At 42.8% G+C, this 15,268-nt stretch overlaps 2 protein-coding genes across 2 annotated transcripts in view; one reads left to right on the top strand and one right to left on the bottom strand.

Moving 5' to 3' along the window:
* The first annotated feature begins 237 nt into the window (after positions 1 to 237).
* Krr1 (KRR1 small subunit processome component homolog) lies at positions 238 to 11,712 on the top strand. Its single transcript, XM_041677221.1, has 10 exons — positions 238 to 364; positions 3,138 to 3,310; positions 4,756 to 4,890; positions 5,135 to 5,260; positions 5,342 to 5,425; positions 6,535 to 6,591; positions 7,415 to 7,585; positions 10,135 to 10,212; positions 10,295 to 10,388; positions 11,210 to 11,712. Exons 1-10 carry the CDS (start codon positions 283 to 285, stop codon positions 11,350 to 11,352), a joined length of 1,143 nt encoding a protein of 380 aa, XP_041533155.1. The 5' UTR covers positions 238 to 282; the 3' UTR covers positions 11,353 to 11,712.
* Positions 11,713 to 12,118: 406 nt separating this feature from the next.
* Glipr1 (GLI pathogenesis related 1) overlaps positions 12,119 to 15,268 on the bottom strand; it is a 30,369-nt gene continuing 27,219 nt past the window's right edge. The window contains exons 5-7 of the mRNA XM_041677234.1: positions 15,064 to 15,149; positions 12,388 to 12,414; positions 12,119 to 12,301 (exon numbers count right to left, since the gene is read on the bottom strand). Of these exons, the coding sequence (XP_041533168.1) occupies positions 12,144 to 12,301; positions 12,388 to 12,414; positions 15,064 to 15,149 (271 nt within the window). The 3' untranslated portion in view covers positions 12,119 to 12,143. The remainder of the gene's footprint in view (positions 12,302 to 12,387; positions 12,415 to 15,063; positions 15,150 to 15,268) is intronic.

Raw genomic sequence — 15,268 nt, 5'->3', positions numbered from 1 at the left:
AAAGAAGTTCCTAGCCTGTTGCTACAAGCTGCTACGAAGTAGTTTGGTCCTACAGAACTACAATTCCCAGCATGCTGTGGACCACCGCGGTTGCAGTGCACCCTGGGAAGGAAGTGTACCGCTCTTTCCCCCCACCCCCACCCCACTGGCGACGCGCGCATGTGCGCTGAGACTAGGCAGACCTCGCCCGGATGCTCCGGAACTCATTTTGTATCTTAGACGTAGTAGCCGGCGGGATTAGAGAACATTTCTACTTCCGGTGCCGCCGGAAGCAATTTTGCGATGGCAACTTCTGCGGACGAGCCTGGGAAAGCAGCTCGAAAAAGTGACTCTCAAAAGCCGAAGCAGAAGCGCGAGAACCAAGGTGAGACAGTGTGAGAAGCGAAGCCTGGAGCTGGTGGATCTTAAAACAATCGTCTTTTGTTTTCTTAGCTGTGGACGTGGGTTAACTCCTTTAGACTGTGACTGCTCTCAGTTGGGATTGCTGATAATTGGGGGGTGTGGACTGCGCCGGCCACGTGTTTCTAACCCAGTGCTTTTAGGGGCACCCCTGACAAGGAGAGCTGATGTGTATTCTGTCTCCGGTAAAAACACGGGGGTTAGGAAATTGTGGAAGGTAGCCGGGCGGCGATGGCGCACGCTTTTTTCCCCTGCACTCAGGATGCAGAGGCAGACGGATCTCTGAGTTCGAGGGCAGCCTGGTCTACAGAGTGAGTTCTAGGACAGCTAGAACTGTTACACAGAGAGACCCTGTCTCCAACAAACAAACAAACAAAAAAGAAGATCTAAAGAAGTCGTGAAAGGCGACGCAGTATTTTGTAGCGCTCTGCGCAGAGGCAATTAGGAGGATACGAATCGGGATCAGGTGGGATCAATAATCCTATGTACAGTGAGCACTGATGACGGAGTGAGGAGGTCGTTAAAAGGTTGGGGCTGAGCGAGCTGGGAAGTTTGTCAGAACTTTTATCTGATTCCTAAATTACTAGAGGACACAGCTCAGTCATTAGCTTTGACTGGTAGTTTGATTTTTGATGCCCGAGTTTGGTTACTCTCTTGCGTTATTGTTTTTTTTAACCTACCTTCAATATGAAAATAGATCCTAAAGAAATGTATTTAAAAAGTTTTTTAATTGTTACGTTTTAAAACTAAGTACGTAAAGCACGGCAGGGACTATAGGCATCCGTAAAAGATGAAACTAACGCTTGAGGAACCGACAGACTTTTAGGAAGAGTTCACGTTTTCCACGCGTCAGTCACAGGGGATATTTTCCTTCTTGGTACCCGGAGTAACTAGTCTGACTCGTTCGAGCTTGCTGTTACGTTTCTCCAGCCGGTTATCGTTATCATTTTCAACACAGTGCTTTGGTTTTGCCTCAGCAGAATGAAAGGAAACTCGTATGCCTGCAGCATCTTAGCTTCTCCTTGGTTATTAACCAAGGTGATGTTTGCAGGTGTGATTTTTTTTTGTTTTCTTTTTCGCTGTTGCATAATACTGCCTTATATGAAACACCTTTGAATTCTCCCGTTAATGGACATTTGGGTTCTGCCCACTCTTTGCTATTGTAAACACCTTTGTGCATGTCGTCTGGGAATGCCCAAGGATTTCTGTAAGGAACATAGGATTGGAAACTGAGTTGCAGGGTGTGTTCAGGTTATGCTAACACTGCTACAGGGAGCTGGGCCAGGTTTTTTCTTTAAGGGAAGGTTTATTTAGGCACACTGTGAGGGTATAGTCAGCCATGGTGAGGAAGCTCTCCCAGTATGGCTCACTCACAGGTAAGATTTTGATGGCTGCAAATTTACAGTAATTTTATCATTTCAGTCTTGAAAATGCACTGTTTTGAAGATAAGAGATTGTATCTGGTTGTTTTTAATTGGGCATCCCTGTTGAAGTCGCACCGTTTCACATGTTTTGGGGCTATTTATGCTTCCTCTGTTGTGCAAACCTCCTCCGTTTCTTTTGCCCTTCAGTGCTTTGGTGCGTGCCCATTTCCCATGGACTGACTGGTAGCGTTTGGCGTGTTTAAATGGAACAGGGACGCACACATACATTTTACCAGTTCTTGTAGCTTTTAGTTCACATTTTAAAAAAGAAGCTACAGGAGAATGGATGGTCTGTGAGGGCTTGTTCTTAGGATTTCAAACGAAAAATAGCAAAGTGGGTGTGAGGAGAAATGCGGAAAGCAAATTTTCCTAACTGGGGCTGATAACGTGGACCAAAGACCAGCTCTTCAGGCTCAGTGGTTTACAGAGTGCCAGATGAGATCGTTTAAGTAGAGGTTTCTGGCCCTCACCCAGAGATTGTGATTACTGTGTCTCGATGGAACCCCAGACAGCACTTCCCGTGAACTCACACACGTGTGCTGGTGCTGCAAGTTCACGTTGATGGTGTCTTTGAGTAGAGTCAGTGTGTAGCTATTAGATTGGAGTGGTTTTTAAAGATATGAGACAGGGAGTTCTAAGACGTCATGCAGGACTCTCTGGAGGCATTTTTATTTAGTTATCAGTGTGCTAGGCTATTTCAGCTTTTGGCCCTTTGGGTCTGGTAGTCATTTTGGATTGAATATCTTTATAAAGTAGAAATAATAATAGTGGTTCTTTTATTCATAAAATGTGTGTTGAAAGCTCTTTGGAAAATTTAAAATTCTATCACAGTGATTGTTAATTGATGGTATACACCACAATCCAGTTTTAAAACATTTACACACACACACACACACACACACACACACACAGAGACACATACACAATCTACATACACGGGTGCATGCAGATATTCTATACCAGGAAAGTCAGATTATTAAAATGATAGAGGGGTGTTTGAACCATAATCCAGTGCTGTAGAAGTGTCGTATTTGCTGTCTACTGATACATCCCAGTTAGAGTGGATACAAGAAAGGGTGCCCCTGTCCATGAAGAATTTGTTGTGATGAAGCAACTGCAGTGTGTTCACATGGTCTGATGTGGTGTGATGATGATATGATGATGATGATGGTAGAGTCGTGGTCATGATGTTGAATAACGTGAAAGCTGGAGGGGAAGAAATGGAGGCGTGTATGGGGGGCTTATGAAGATGTGCACAGAATATGCACTCAGTGTCTGAAGGACCATTATGATGTGGAATTCTGTCTTCTGCAGATGAGGCGGAACTCCTCACTGTCCCTGATGGTTGGAAGGAACCGGCTTTCTCCAAAGAGGACAATCCCAGAGGGCTCTTGGAGGAAAGCAGCTTTGCGACCTTGTTCCCGAAATACAGAGAGGCTTACCTGAAGGAGTGCTGGCCTCTGGTGCAGAAAGCCTTGAACGAGCATGTAAGCAGGCTTTAAAAGTTCTTTTGAGATTTTGGTCTTGCCTTTGCCTTTACTTTTTGGTTTTTCAAAACAGGGTTTCTCTATGTAATACTTAGCCCTAGCTGTCCTGGAACTCGCTCTGTAGACTAGGCTGGCTTGGAACTCACAGAGATCTGCCTGCCTCTGTCTCTTGAGTGCTAGAATTAAAGGCATGCACTACTACAGTTCAGCCTGTCTTTACTTTTTATGAAATTTGCATGTGCTGGTGGATTTTGGTTTCAGAGATGCTGACATATCTGGTTAGTTTGATTCTTTTTGTATTTAAAAGAACCAAGGTAAACTTAATTCTTAGAGTTTATTTTTTGAAAAAAAAAACTTTGTAACTTTCTTATTTCTTTTTATTTTATGTGCATTGGTGTTCTTTTGCCTGCTTGTATGTTGTATGAGGGTGTCATATCTTAGCGTTACAGACAGTTGTGAGCTATCTTGTGGGTGCTGGGAATTGAGCCCTGGTCCACTAGAAGAACAACCAGTAGTCTTAACCACTGAGGCATCTCTCCAGCCACCTACAGTTCATTTTTAATTTTGTGCATAATAACGTGAGAAATTCCTATAATTTTCATAATGTAGAGGTGTCTCAAACTGTCTGAAGTCACCCGTGACTTCTAGAATTCCAAATGCCTTTTTCAGGTGGTAATGGTTACCATGTACTTGGCCAGGTTGAGCCTGGCCATGTGTCAAGTTTAATTTTAAACAAGAACTGCTGATACCCCAGTGTTTCCCTATTTTTTTCCTGCTGACCATGATTGAGGATTCCTCTGAATGTGTCACAAGTCCGCAAAGAGCATTTTGCTTTGTTCTGTTCAACTGTAGTTCTTGGGGCTGCAGAGATAGCTCAGGTGGTAAAACGCTTGGCAGTCAAATGCTAGGACCGGAAGAGTTCTATCCCCGGAACCCTTGTAAACAGCCAGGCAAGGAGACAGAACCCATGAGCAGCCATGCTAACTTAGTTGGGGGGCTCCAGGCAGGGCCTGGGGAGCAGCACAGGGAGTTGAGCTCTGGGCTCTACATGCTGTGTATGTGAACGTGCACACTCCCTCCGCTCATACTCCCATGCGCACAGAGGAAATTATTTGCTGAACATCCCGTTAATGCTGTTGAGATCAGTGCTCTTCTTTACTGCTGCCTGCTTCTCTGTAACCTGTGATTTGTTCTGTATTTAGTCCCTTAATAATGTAGAAAGAAATTTGAAAGGAAAATCCTTTGTCAGTCTTGGTTCCAATTGCGTCGGTTTCTTATCTCTTGTCAAATATGAAATTAATCCAGATCTCATTATTTGTATTTAATTGCCCGGCGTCTTCTTAAGTGGAAGTTGAAAATTCGTTAGCTCAAAGGCGGAGCGATTGGTAGGTGGGTGGGCGTGGCCTATAACGATGTAAAAGTGAACCCTTTCCTCCTTCTCGTAGCATGTTAAAGCAACGCTGGACTTGATCGAGGGTAGCATGACTGTGTGTACGACCAAGAAGACTTTTGACCCGTACATCATTGTCAGGGCCAGAGACCTCATAAAGCTCCTGGCGAGAAGTGTTTCCTTTGAACAGGTGTGTGTGTACACAGCTAGCTTGGTGAGCTCCTGGCCAGTGAGAGACTGCCTAAAAAAATAAGGTGGGCGCTGCCTGGGAGGAAATGGGGGGGGGGGGGGGCTTGTCAGCAGCTTGGAGTACTCTGTCTTTCCACCTCTCTCGCCCTCCCTCAACTTTCATGTTTGTGCTTAGATTTTATTAGCCTGGGCTTATAGAAAGAATGAGAACAATGTTGACGCAGTTTTTTTTTTTCTCCTGAAAGGCAGTACGGATACTTCAGGATGATGTTGCCTGTGACATCATTAAAATTGGTTCTCTGGTGAGAAATAAAGAGAGATTTGTGAAAAGAAGACAGCGCCTTATTGGTCCCAAAGGATCTACACTGAAGGTACTTGTCATCAGTGGAGCGGGAGCATCTCTGTAATTGACTTCTCTGTGCACTGAGCTTGAATTTCCTGTTTTGATGCAGGCGTTGGAACTCCTAACAAACTGTTACGTCATGGTGCAGGGGAATACTGTTTCAGCCATTGGGCCTTTCAGTGGCCTGAAGGAGGTGAGGACTAGGACCTGTTATTTTTGCCAGACGAAAATGAAATTACTTGGTAGTAATATAATTGTTCCTTGGGTGATAATCATTTTGTATTTTTGGAATGTGCTTTGATTTCTCGTTTGTAAATTGTACACCACTTCACTCCTGGAGTCCAAGGTGTTTTGGGGGAAACCTTTGACAGCTGTGGAGACATCCATTCTGAGTTAGGTCTGTGCATCTTCAGCCGCCCCGTTAGAAGATTTTAAAGGTAGTTCACATCTGAGTAGCTCATGTGGGCATATTTGAAGCACTGAGCAGAGGCCTTGATTTGTAGTGACGTATGCAGCCAGTAGAGGTCAGACTCTGAAAACTTCCCTCAAGCCACATTTTCTTTGGTTTAAGTGTTTTCATGAATGTTTTCTGTACTTGTCAAATGTTTTGAGAATACCCTTGGAGCACATCTTTCTGTCAGGTCTTCACACTGTTTTGAGCTGGAGCTGGCTGTTCAGTTGTTTCCCTCTTGGGGCTCTTTAGTAGTAATTCTGTTGGCCTCTCTTCTAATGGAGCAGTAATATATCAGATATTTCACAGTTTTAAAAGTTTTTGAAAATTTTACATAATTATTAAAAGTAGATCTGAGATATAGTTTTATCTCCATTTTGCAGAAATAAAGATGAAATGGGAATATTAATTGACTTTTACATGATGTGGCAGACCCAGGATGATGATGATCAAATGTCATCAAATCATCAACTATTTTGCAGAGCAGGCAATCAAACCTAAGGCCTTTTGCACCACAGGCAAGCACTCTTCTCCTGAGCTATAGCTCCTGTTCCAGGATTTGAACCCTCCTTACCTTTTGACTCTAAATCCAGCCCTTTTCCTTTAAAGCACTACCTCTGGGGTCCTGGCTGTTGTGTTAGTTGTTTACTATATGGTCACAGTGATGAAACATCTCTTTGAGAAGGTTGACTCCTGATATAAGAGGTCTAGAAGCCGCTCAGAACAATTGAGAAGCTATATCCAGTGTCGCGATTAGTCCCTGACCCATAGGATGTTTTACAGTAAGTTAGTCCTTCTATCCAGTTTATTGAAATCTTTGTGACTGCTTCATTTTCCTTTGTAAATTTCAGGTTCGAAAAGTTGTCCTTGATACCATGAAGAACATCCATCCAATTTATAATATTAAAGTGAGTGCTAATTGTACATCACTAATTAATAATTGTCAGGCTTGACTGCATAAACTGCTTTTGAAAATGAAGCATTCTATGAAAATATAATATGCACAGATAGGGCAAAGCTATTTCGGGTGATTTGGGGGTAGAATTCTCCCCACCCTTTGGTGCTTGTATAACCCTTGTACAAACTAGGGAAGGAGATACTGTCATTTACTGTAGTGTTCTAATGCATTGAAAATAAGCCTCTCAGAACTGACTGTAGGTGATGGCAGTCGCATGCTATGTATCTTTGTCTAAATGTGGGCTCTCGGGTTGCATTAAGGCTTCCTTTGGGATTTAGTGTTCGCATCGTTGCCCCCTTTGGGACAGGCCTGTCCTGCTCCTGTGTGTGCTGTGTCACTGATGGGGCCGGCACGCTGCTGTAGCACAGCGGTCTGTGGTGAGAGCCTGTGGGGAGTGCACTTAAATGTGAAGTTGGAAAGTCACTAAGATTGGGGTAAAAGTTAAACTTTCCATTACTGGGCTTTTCCCCATGCTCCCTCAGTTACTCCTGAAGCATCTTGCCTGCAGGAAGCCCCGCTAATTAAGACTTCTTTTATCAAGTTGAACTTCAGTGAAATGCTGGCAGGGAAGCTAAGCTTCATTTTCATGTTTACACTCAATCCAGATCAATTTCTGATGTTTGGCCAGCTGTGCAGGTTTAAAGTAGACATCCTTGCCATTGGTTCATTCTCCTGAACACACTAGGAGCTCCTCCTTTCTTTTCAGAAGCAGTGTGTTAACAAATGTATGAGTTTTAAAATTTAAAATTTTATTTATATGTATGTGCCTAAAGACCTTGATGATTAAACGGGAGTTGGCCAAAGATTCCGAGTTACGAACCCAGAGTTGGGAAAGATTTTTGCCACAGTTCAAGCACAAAAATGTGAACAAACGCAGGGAACCGAAGAAGAAGAGTGTTAAGAAGGAGTACACACCATTCCCTCCTCCGCAGCCGGAAAGTCAGGTGAGTGTCGTGGTAAATGCCAGGACAGACAGAACTGACCTGGTTTTGGGCATGTTACTGAGAGTGTAGGCTGGGAGTAGGTGTGCAGGCGTCAGGACGTGAGAACTTGACAGCAAGGGTCTGGGGAGTGATCGTCACTTGTGGTAAACTATTGGGGGCTGTGTCAGGCAGCCAGTGTTCTGTATGTAAAAGGAGCCCAGGGAGTTAACGTTTTGTGACCATGTACTGAATCATTTTAGAAGTCTTAACTCCCATCCATTTGCTTCTAAGTTATGGATTCCTTCACTTTTTACCTTCTCTCTGGTTCTTTACGCTCATGGCCAGGACTTCTGTTCCTTTCTTCCCCATCTCTCTTTCATGCGCCTTTGTCTTTCAGCCACACCCTTTCAGCAAAACCCAAAATCTTAAAGTTTAGGCCAAAAAATTAAAGTGGAGAAAAGTCCTATTTTTGGATTGAAGTCACTAAGAATTCGTGTCTCCAAGCTCTCGGCCTGTGTGGCTGTCCTTTGTGTCTCTCCCTCTCCAGCTCCCTCCGACACCAGGCAGACACAAACACTGACATTTTACGGACAACAATTTTTGAGGCCATCAGAAAAGAATGATCTCCCATCACCACAGTAGTCCTTTCTTCTTGCTTGGATTTTATCTATACTTACCTGGAATTTTGTTTCTTTATTCCTTCCCTCTTTGCCTGTACCGTAAAATATCCAGTCTTTACTAGGTTGTTTCTGATAGGAACATCTTCCGTTCCTCACAGTCCTGTGTTGTTTCCAGGGAAAGTCTAAAGGCCAGGGGTGGGAAGTATTAGAGTGAAGATTATCATGAGAAAATGGGAATGCCAGGCAAGGGCATCTCCTCTGGGAAAGGAGGAAAGTGCGACCAGATGGGAGATTGGAGCGGGGGTGGGGTGCCAGTGTGCCATGCTGTGACTTCTATGACTTTGTGGGAAGTCCTGACATTAGGAATTGTGATGTCTCTGACTTTCTCCCTTTTAAAGAGTGCTTTGGCTCTTTAAGATCTGTGCTTCCATGTGGACTGTAGGCTTGCTTTTTCCATCTGAAGAATACTAATCGCTGTGGGTAGCATGGCATTCATCAGTACTGACTCCTTGAGTCCATAGGTTGCCTGGATAGCATGGGCGTTCATCAGGACTGACTCCTTGAATCTATTAGCAAGGAAGAGGCTTTCATCTTCTTTGTTTCTTTCATTAGTGTTTTATCGTTTTCATTGCAGAGGTCTTTCTTAACTTTCTAGTTCTGTACGAACATGTGTACTCTAACGAGTAAGATTGCTTCCAGTCTTGCTGGTCATGTTTTCCAGGACAGCCATGTATGTAGCCCACTGCATTTGTAGATGAGTCATGGTGTAATATGAAAAGATTGGACACCCTTGAACTTAGCAAATTGTTATTGGGGCGTAGAAAAGCTAATGGCTTTGTGTGATCTTTTCCCAAATTCATTCAGCAGTTCTAATACTGGTGTGTTAGAGTCCTTAGCTTTTTCTACATAGTTACATCTGTAAACAGGTCATTTGATTTCCTATTTGCCTTTTTTCTTACCCAATTGCTGTGGCTACAGCTTCTGATGCTATGCTGAATAAAAGTATTCAGAGTGGACATCTTTAGTTCTTGATCTTACAGAACATTCTTTAAGTGTTCTAGTGTGATGCTGACTCTGGGTCTCTCATTTATAGCGTTTATGTTGAATTTTATTAACTCCTTTCACTGTGTCATTGAGGTGACTATGGATTTTGTGTATTGATTTGTGAAGAACTGTCTCTGCAAATTTTAATTTACTGGCCGTTCTTTCATCCATACCCCTGCCGAGTAGGAACATTGTCTCCCCTTGCTCAGTAGAGAAATGTTTTTCTTGGGCTGCTGTTATGGGCTTTTTAATATTATAATACTTACTCTATCTCTTGGTGATACCCCATGCTTATTCACCCCAAAACAGTGAATACGCCTGTTACTTTGACTCTCTGAGGAGGGAAAGGCCCGGCACCTCCATTTTTCTGGCTTAGAAGTTTTTTTGAAACAGCAGTGCCTCCTTGGACCTGTCCTTAATGCTTTCTGTGAGCAGCGTATTTTATCTGACGTGTTCGTGGGTCGGTGTCCTTGTGGAGCTGTTAACAAGGATTAAACCTCAAGAATTAAGACAGTGACTTTGTGTTTCTTCTCTTCTTCCCTTTGAGACAGAGTCTAGCCCTGTCGCCGTGGTTAGCCTCTCTAGGTACTATGACTGCTCAGCCTCACCTGGCTTGAATCCTCATGGCTTCTGTCCGTTTTAAGTTCCACCCCTCTGCCCTGAACCCGTCTGACTCCATTTTCTGAAACCCTGACTTTGGTCCTGAGTTAATGAGCTTGTGTTTCATGAACAGCAGCTTCTGTCCTATCTCCATGCTTGTATTAGCCTCAGCACACACTTCCCTCCTATGTGACCAGCTAATTAGAGTGCTGATTCCACACTGTTAGCCCAGGACGCCGTGGCTTCTTAGGAAAGCACCTTCATCTGCATTATTTCTGATCTAACTGTGAACCCTGTCTCTGATAGATTGATAAAGAGTTGGCTAGCGGTGAGTACTTTCTGAAGGCGAAACAGAAGAAGCGGCAGAAGATGGAAGCAATCAAGGTGAGGCTCCGAGGGTTGCTCACAACATTCCCAGCAAAGTTTGGTGCCACTTGTGTTTACTAACGTGTTTCTCCTGGTGTAGGTCAAGCAAGCAGAAGCTCTTACGAAGAGGCAGGAGGAAAGAAACAAGGCGTTCATTCCACCTAAAGAAAAGCCGGCTGTGAAGCCAAAGGAAGGTAAGTAACTAGATGCATGTCCATCTCACACACCTAGGCAAACTGGTGCGTAATCAGGGCTTTTATAATCTAGGGGTGTTGCATGTAGGTCCCCGTAGCCTCTGCCCTGGGCTGTAAAGATGTAAATTGAGAGCTGTCTGTTGCCTCTATGAAGACAGCTGCCAGGCCGCAGGCCTTTGCCAGCTGTGGCTTGGAAGCTGATATCTGTGTTAGCTCGCACTTCACCTTAGCTTAAAAGCAAAGCCACCGCAAGACTTGATCAGCCTTATTCTGTCCATTTTCTTTGCCTCTGGTGACACTTGTCAGAGCGACCCTCCAAAGGCAGCATTTTTCTTTAAAGTAAATTTCAGTAATTATAATTACTACTACAGTAATGCAGTTGCTTCAGAGTGGAGGTCTAAATGTCTGTACCTCCAGTGACTGGTACATTTTGTCTTTCGAGTCTCTCGTGGTTGGAAAACTGGAAACTACCTTTATAAAAGAAAGTTGCACCCTTTTAAAATTACTTTCTGTATTTAGTTCAGCCTTTTGACACCAGCGCTACAGTTTGGCCTGTTAAGACCACCAGGTGCTCTCACATAACAAAATCATGTTAAATAAAATAAGCCTTGTTAAAATTACTGAAGCTAGAAGGACTACACTGAATACTTTTTATGGAATCTAATTCTAAATTATTTTGTGTGCAATATAGAAAATTATATATTATCTTGCCATTTTATCTGTATGATTTGTTTTATCAAAGTTCTTAGACGAGTCTCTTAAGATGATCTCTTAATTGTTAAAGAAATAATTTGAAATTTGCATATTTTAAAATTTTGCAGCTCCTGCTGAAACTAAGATTGATGTGGCGGCTATTAAGGAAAAGGTTAAGAAAGCAAAGGGCAAGAAACTGGGAGCTCTTACAGCAGAGGAAGTTAAGCTTAAGATGGAGGCTGACGAAAAGAAACAGAAGAGAAAAAAGTAACACTGGAAAAAAACCTGGAACTGAACTTTGAAAGGCGTTTCCTTTTGTAAAGGATTTTGAGACGGCTTTCTCTGCCTTACCTGGCTGTGGTCATGCTCAGGAAGTCATGACCAGAGTGGTGCCTGTTCATGGACAGTCTTTGTAAATACGTTCATATGTATTCTGAAGTTTCTGCGAGACGATAACTACCCATGTACATTGTGCCCAATCAGTCCAGACATTTTAGGAATACCTCTTTTATATAGATTTTTGGAACAAGATTATTGATTAAATCCAATGTCTTTTGCCATTGGTTAGTCTTTATAAACATACCCAAAGCGTTTGGTTTTGAGGAAAATAAATGCAAGATTTCCACTGCTACTGGCAACTATTTTGGCTTCTTTCTCTGTAATTTTATCCAGGATAAAACAACCCACAAACAGAAAAGCCAAGACTCTAAATCAAACATCTCACTTTTAACTCTGAGCCAGAAAAATGTCTATGGGTGTCTAATCTGCATGTGCCCACAGAGGCCAGGCCCTCCACAAGAGCAGCAGGTGTTTTTTTACCTCTGAGCCGATAGGGCGATGGGACTTAGAGTTACCAAAGATGTATTCTGCAAATCTGAACCCCAGGGAATCTGTTTCTTGCTGAAAGCCTACCTGTGGCAACCTAGACAGTCCTTATTCATAAAGAAGAGTTTAACCTCTTTGTACATTTAGGAAACTAAGCGGTTCTTCTAAGGCTTTATTGAAACATTTTTCTCAAATGTTTTACAATAGCCACTTATAAGTTGCCTGCCACCGATGGCATTAGTAGTCCAAAAGAACTAAATTAGGGTATTTGTGCTTTCCCAAAATGGTGATTATAACAGACAGTAAGAGAAGGACCGCCTTAACAATGAGGAAGAGAGATGTGTATCTGTTCCGTAGATATATGGGCCTTCCTGGGTAGTCGCCAGAGTAGTAACCTGTGAAACAGAGTGTGCTTTAGTTTCTCACGTGCTGACCCCAGTCCACAGTGCCCAGTCAAACAGTTTAAAGTTTGCATACTTACGTGAGACACCGTCTCTTCGTGGGTTAACTGTAAAAGCAGAATTAAAAGGTTAGGTTTTGATTTACATCTTTATAACCATGAACTTGTTATTGCTTTAATTACAGTGATGGTGGTAGTTTGAAAGAGGGTGACATGCATAGAAGGTGTGGCTTTGTTGGAGGAAGTGTGTCTCTGTGGGGGTGATATGGGAAGTCCTTCTGTTATGTGTTGCTTTTATTGGTTAATAAGGAAGCCGCTCTGGCCAGTGATAGGGCAGAGTAGGCTAGGAGGGAAAACTAAATTGAACACTTGGGGAAAGCAGGTGGAGTCAGTGAGATGCCATGTAGCTGCTACAAAAGGAGACAGACACCCGAGAGCCTCGTGAGTTAATTTAAGACGTAAGAGCTAGCTAGGAATACGCTAGAGTCATTGGCCAAGCACAGTTGCAAATAATACAATTTCTGTGCGGTTATTTTGGGTCTCGGCCAACAGTGGGAGTGGGCTTTGAGGTTTCCTATGCTGAAGCTACTCCCGGTGTCATAGACCATTTCCTGTTGCCTTCTGGTCAAGATGGAGCTTAGCACCATGTCTGCTTATATGCCACCATGCTCCGCACCAATGGACTGAACCTCTGAAACTGTAAGTGAGCCACCCCAATTAAATGTTTCTTATAGAGTTGCTATGGTCATGGTGTCCTTTCACAACAATAGAAACCCTAAGACTGATTGTCAAAGATCAAGTTTTTGCTATTAATTCAACTTATTCAGTTCATATAAAAAGACTGAAAAAATATGTGAATTTTTGTTTTCTACCACAGTTAATGGAAAAAATATTTACCATGCCACAGCCACCAGATGAATCTTATTTTGGGCTGTGGTTGAAACTAAAGGTTAAAGCATGTTTTGTTTTAAATAATGCAATTAAAGTTACTTCCTAAGCCCCTCCCCAAGAAGAATGATAGATCCTGTTTATGATCCAATGCAGTGGGCCATCTGACTTAGAGAAAGAGACATGACTTTTGCTGAGCTCCAGATTTTTATACTCAGCACTGGGAAAGAAAAGTGCCCTAATTGCTTTGGCATTCTAGAAGCTTTCCTCTACATGGACTGCTATTAAATGCCTGGATGGAACCATCTGGAATTTGTTAGGGCACTCGCCATCACCTTTCTCTCTCTGGCCATCGTACCTGAGCCACCACTACCCTAACATCTCCTGACAGCTGTACCCAGGAACTTGCTGAGCGCTTGTTCTAGTTCTTCCCTGTGCATCTGCAGAGTTGTAGGTCTACTTTCAACTACAGAAACAAATGGACATCCGTGCCCTGGCTAAGACCACCTAATGCGTGACAAGCATGTCCAGGCATTCACACAGTAGTCTTGCATAATGAATGGTAAACAGTGGATTTTAGTTCTTCATCTAATACTATAATATGTCCATTAGGTTAAATAAGAGCTCTTACCTAACAATTTTTACCCCCTAAAACCTCACTGTAAAAGGTGGGGTGGTTTTTCTTTTTTCCAGTTGGAAAGACTCTTCATTCAGTATTGGTACAGAAAAAGTGGAGTGCTTCCAAACAGGCCAACATTTCCATTTAAAAAAGTGTAGAAATTAAACTTTGTAAATAGAAAGATGAGTGACAGCCTAGAGGTTAAATCATCTAAAGTAAATGGTCTTGTATGTACCATGCAAGTTTGTCTCTCTCTCTTGAGCCCAGGGATTTTTGTGGTTGGACTACAGGCCTAATCTGTTTTGCCAACCATAGACACCGTCTCCAGTTAGAGCTCCAGAAGCTCTGACATCAATAGCATTTCCGTAGGGTGGCAGATATGGAGACAGAGGGTGTGTAGTCATTCAGTGAGCTATCAGGTGGTAGTGTCATTTTACTCTTGAGGAGATGGGTACAGAGTGACGGTCAGGGTCGCAGAGATAGAACTGGTCATTAGACTGGCACTTTTAGCACCTTGGTTCTGAGAAGAACTTAACCGCACATAGGTGCATGTTACTAAGTTTCCTGGTGAGGCTGCTGCTATGTATGAATAAGATAATAATAATAATATATTAGGAGAAAAATGGGTTAGGTGCGTATTTCATACCTGAAAATTTTAGTGTTTAAATGGGGGAAAAGGGGAGCAATTTACCAAAATTTAGGTCTGGAAGAGACCTTGGGAATTGCAGTGAGAGAATGCTGCTAATCTTATTTTTTTTGTTTTTAGTTTGGTTTTTTTTACTTTTATTTAATCTTGATTTTGTTTTTCATAATTTGCTAAGGTTATTATTCACTGTTTATATTGTCTGCCCTTTTAAAGCCCCTTTTGAGAAAAATTTTTTATGAATAAAAAAGCAATTTCCAACTGTAAAACACACACATTTTCTGAGAAGATTAATACAGTGAAGCTTGGGCTACCAGCCCCCTCCCTCCTGAGCACCCCTTATCCTGGCCTTGCACCCATGAGGCAGTTTGTCACAGATAGCACACAAAAGAACTAAAAGAACCGCGGGGTTGGCATAACCGTGGTACTTCAGGTTCCTTTCAGACCATGGGACAGTGGACATCTTAAAGGACACTCCCTTAAGCTTATGTGTGGTCCTAGAACAGTAAGCTGTTGACTTGTTACAGCTCTCTAGAAAACAGCTACCAGGATAAAACACCACCTATACCTTAATTCTGAGGTGAGATTTTATTGTTATCTTACTTACTGCAGAGATTGTTGAGACACCTGTCATCCTTTGGGCAATCACTGCAAGTGGTTCCTTGCTTGTATGGCCACGTTGGGTAATTTCCTCTGTGAAGCAGAAGACGGTTAGTGGAGGGCCCTCGACACAATTGTGCTTTACTCTGAATGCCTGACCAGGTCCAGAATCAGATGGCTAAGAAGACGGAAGCAAGCAGAAGTCTGCTAAT

This window comes from Microtus oregoni, unplaced genomic scaffold (genome assembly GCF_018167655.1).
Source record: "Microtus oregoni isolate MIOR12 unplaced genomic scaffold, Mior012 000001F_ref0000356, whole genome shotgun sequence".
Lineage (NCBI taxonomy): Eukaryota > Metazoa > Chordata > Mammalia > Rodentia > Cricetidae > Microtus > Microtus oregoni.
The sequence above is the reverse complement of the archived record's forward strand: the minus strand, read 5'-3'. Positions and strand labels throughout refer to the sequence as shown.

What these genes read in the sequence shown, in the direction of transcription:
- Krr1 (XM_041677221.1), top strand. Translation starts at nt 283, where the DNA reads ATGGCAACTTCTGCGGACGAGCCTGGGAAAGCAGCTCGAAAAAGTGAC. An exon ending in CTTTCAGTGGCCTGAAGGAG is followed by an intron (nt 5,426 to 6,534) that starts GTGAGGACTAGG and finishes TGTAAATTTCAG; the next exon opens with GTTCGAAAAGTTGTCCTTGA. An exon ending in GGCTGTGAAGCCAAAGGAAG is followed by an intron (nt 10,389 to 11,209) that starts GTAAGTAACTAG and finishes AAAATTTTGCAG; the next exon opens with CTCCTGCTGAAACTAAGATT.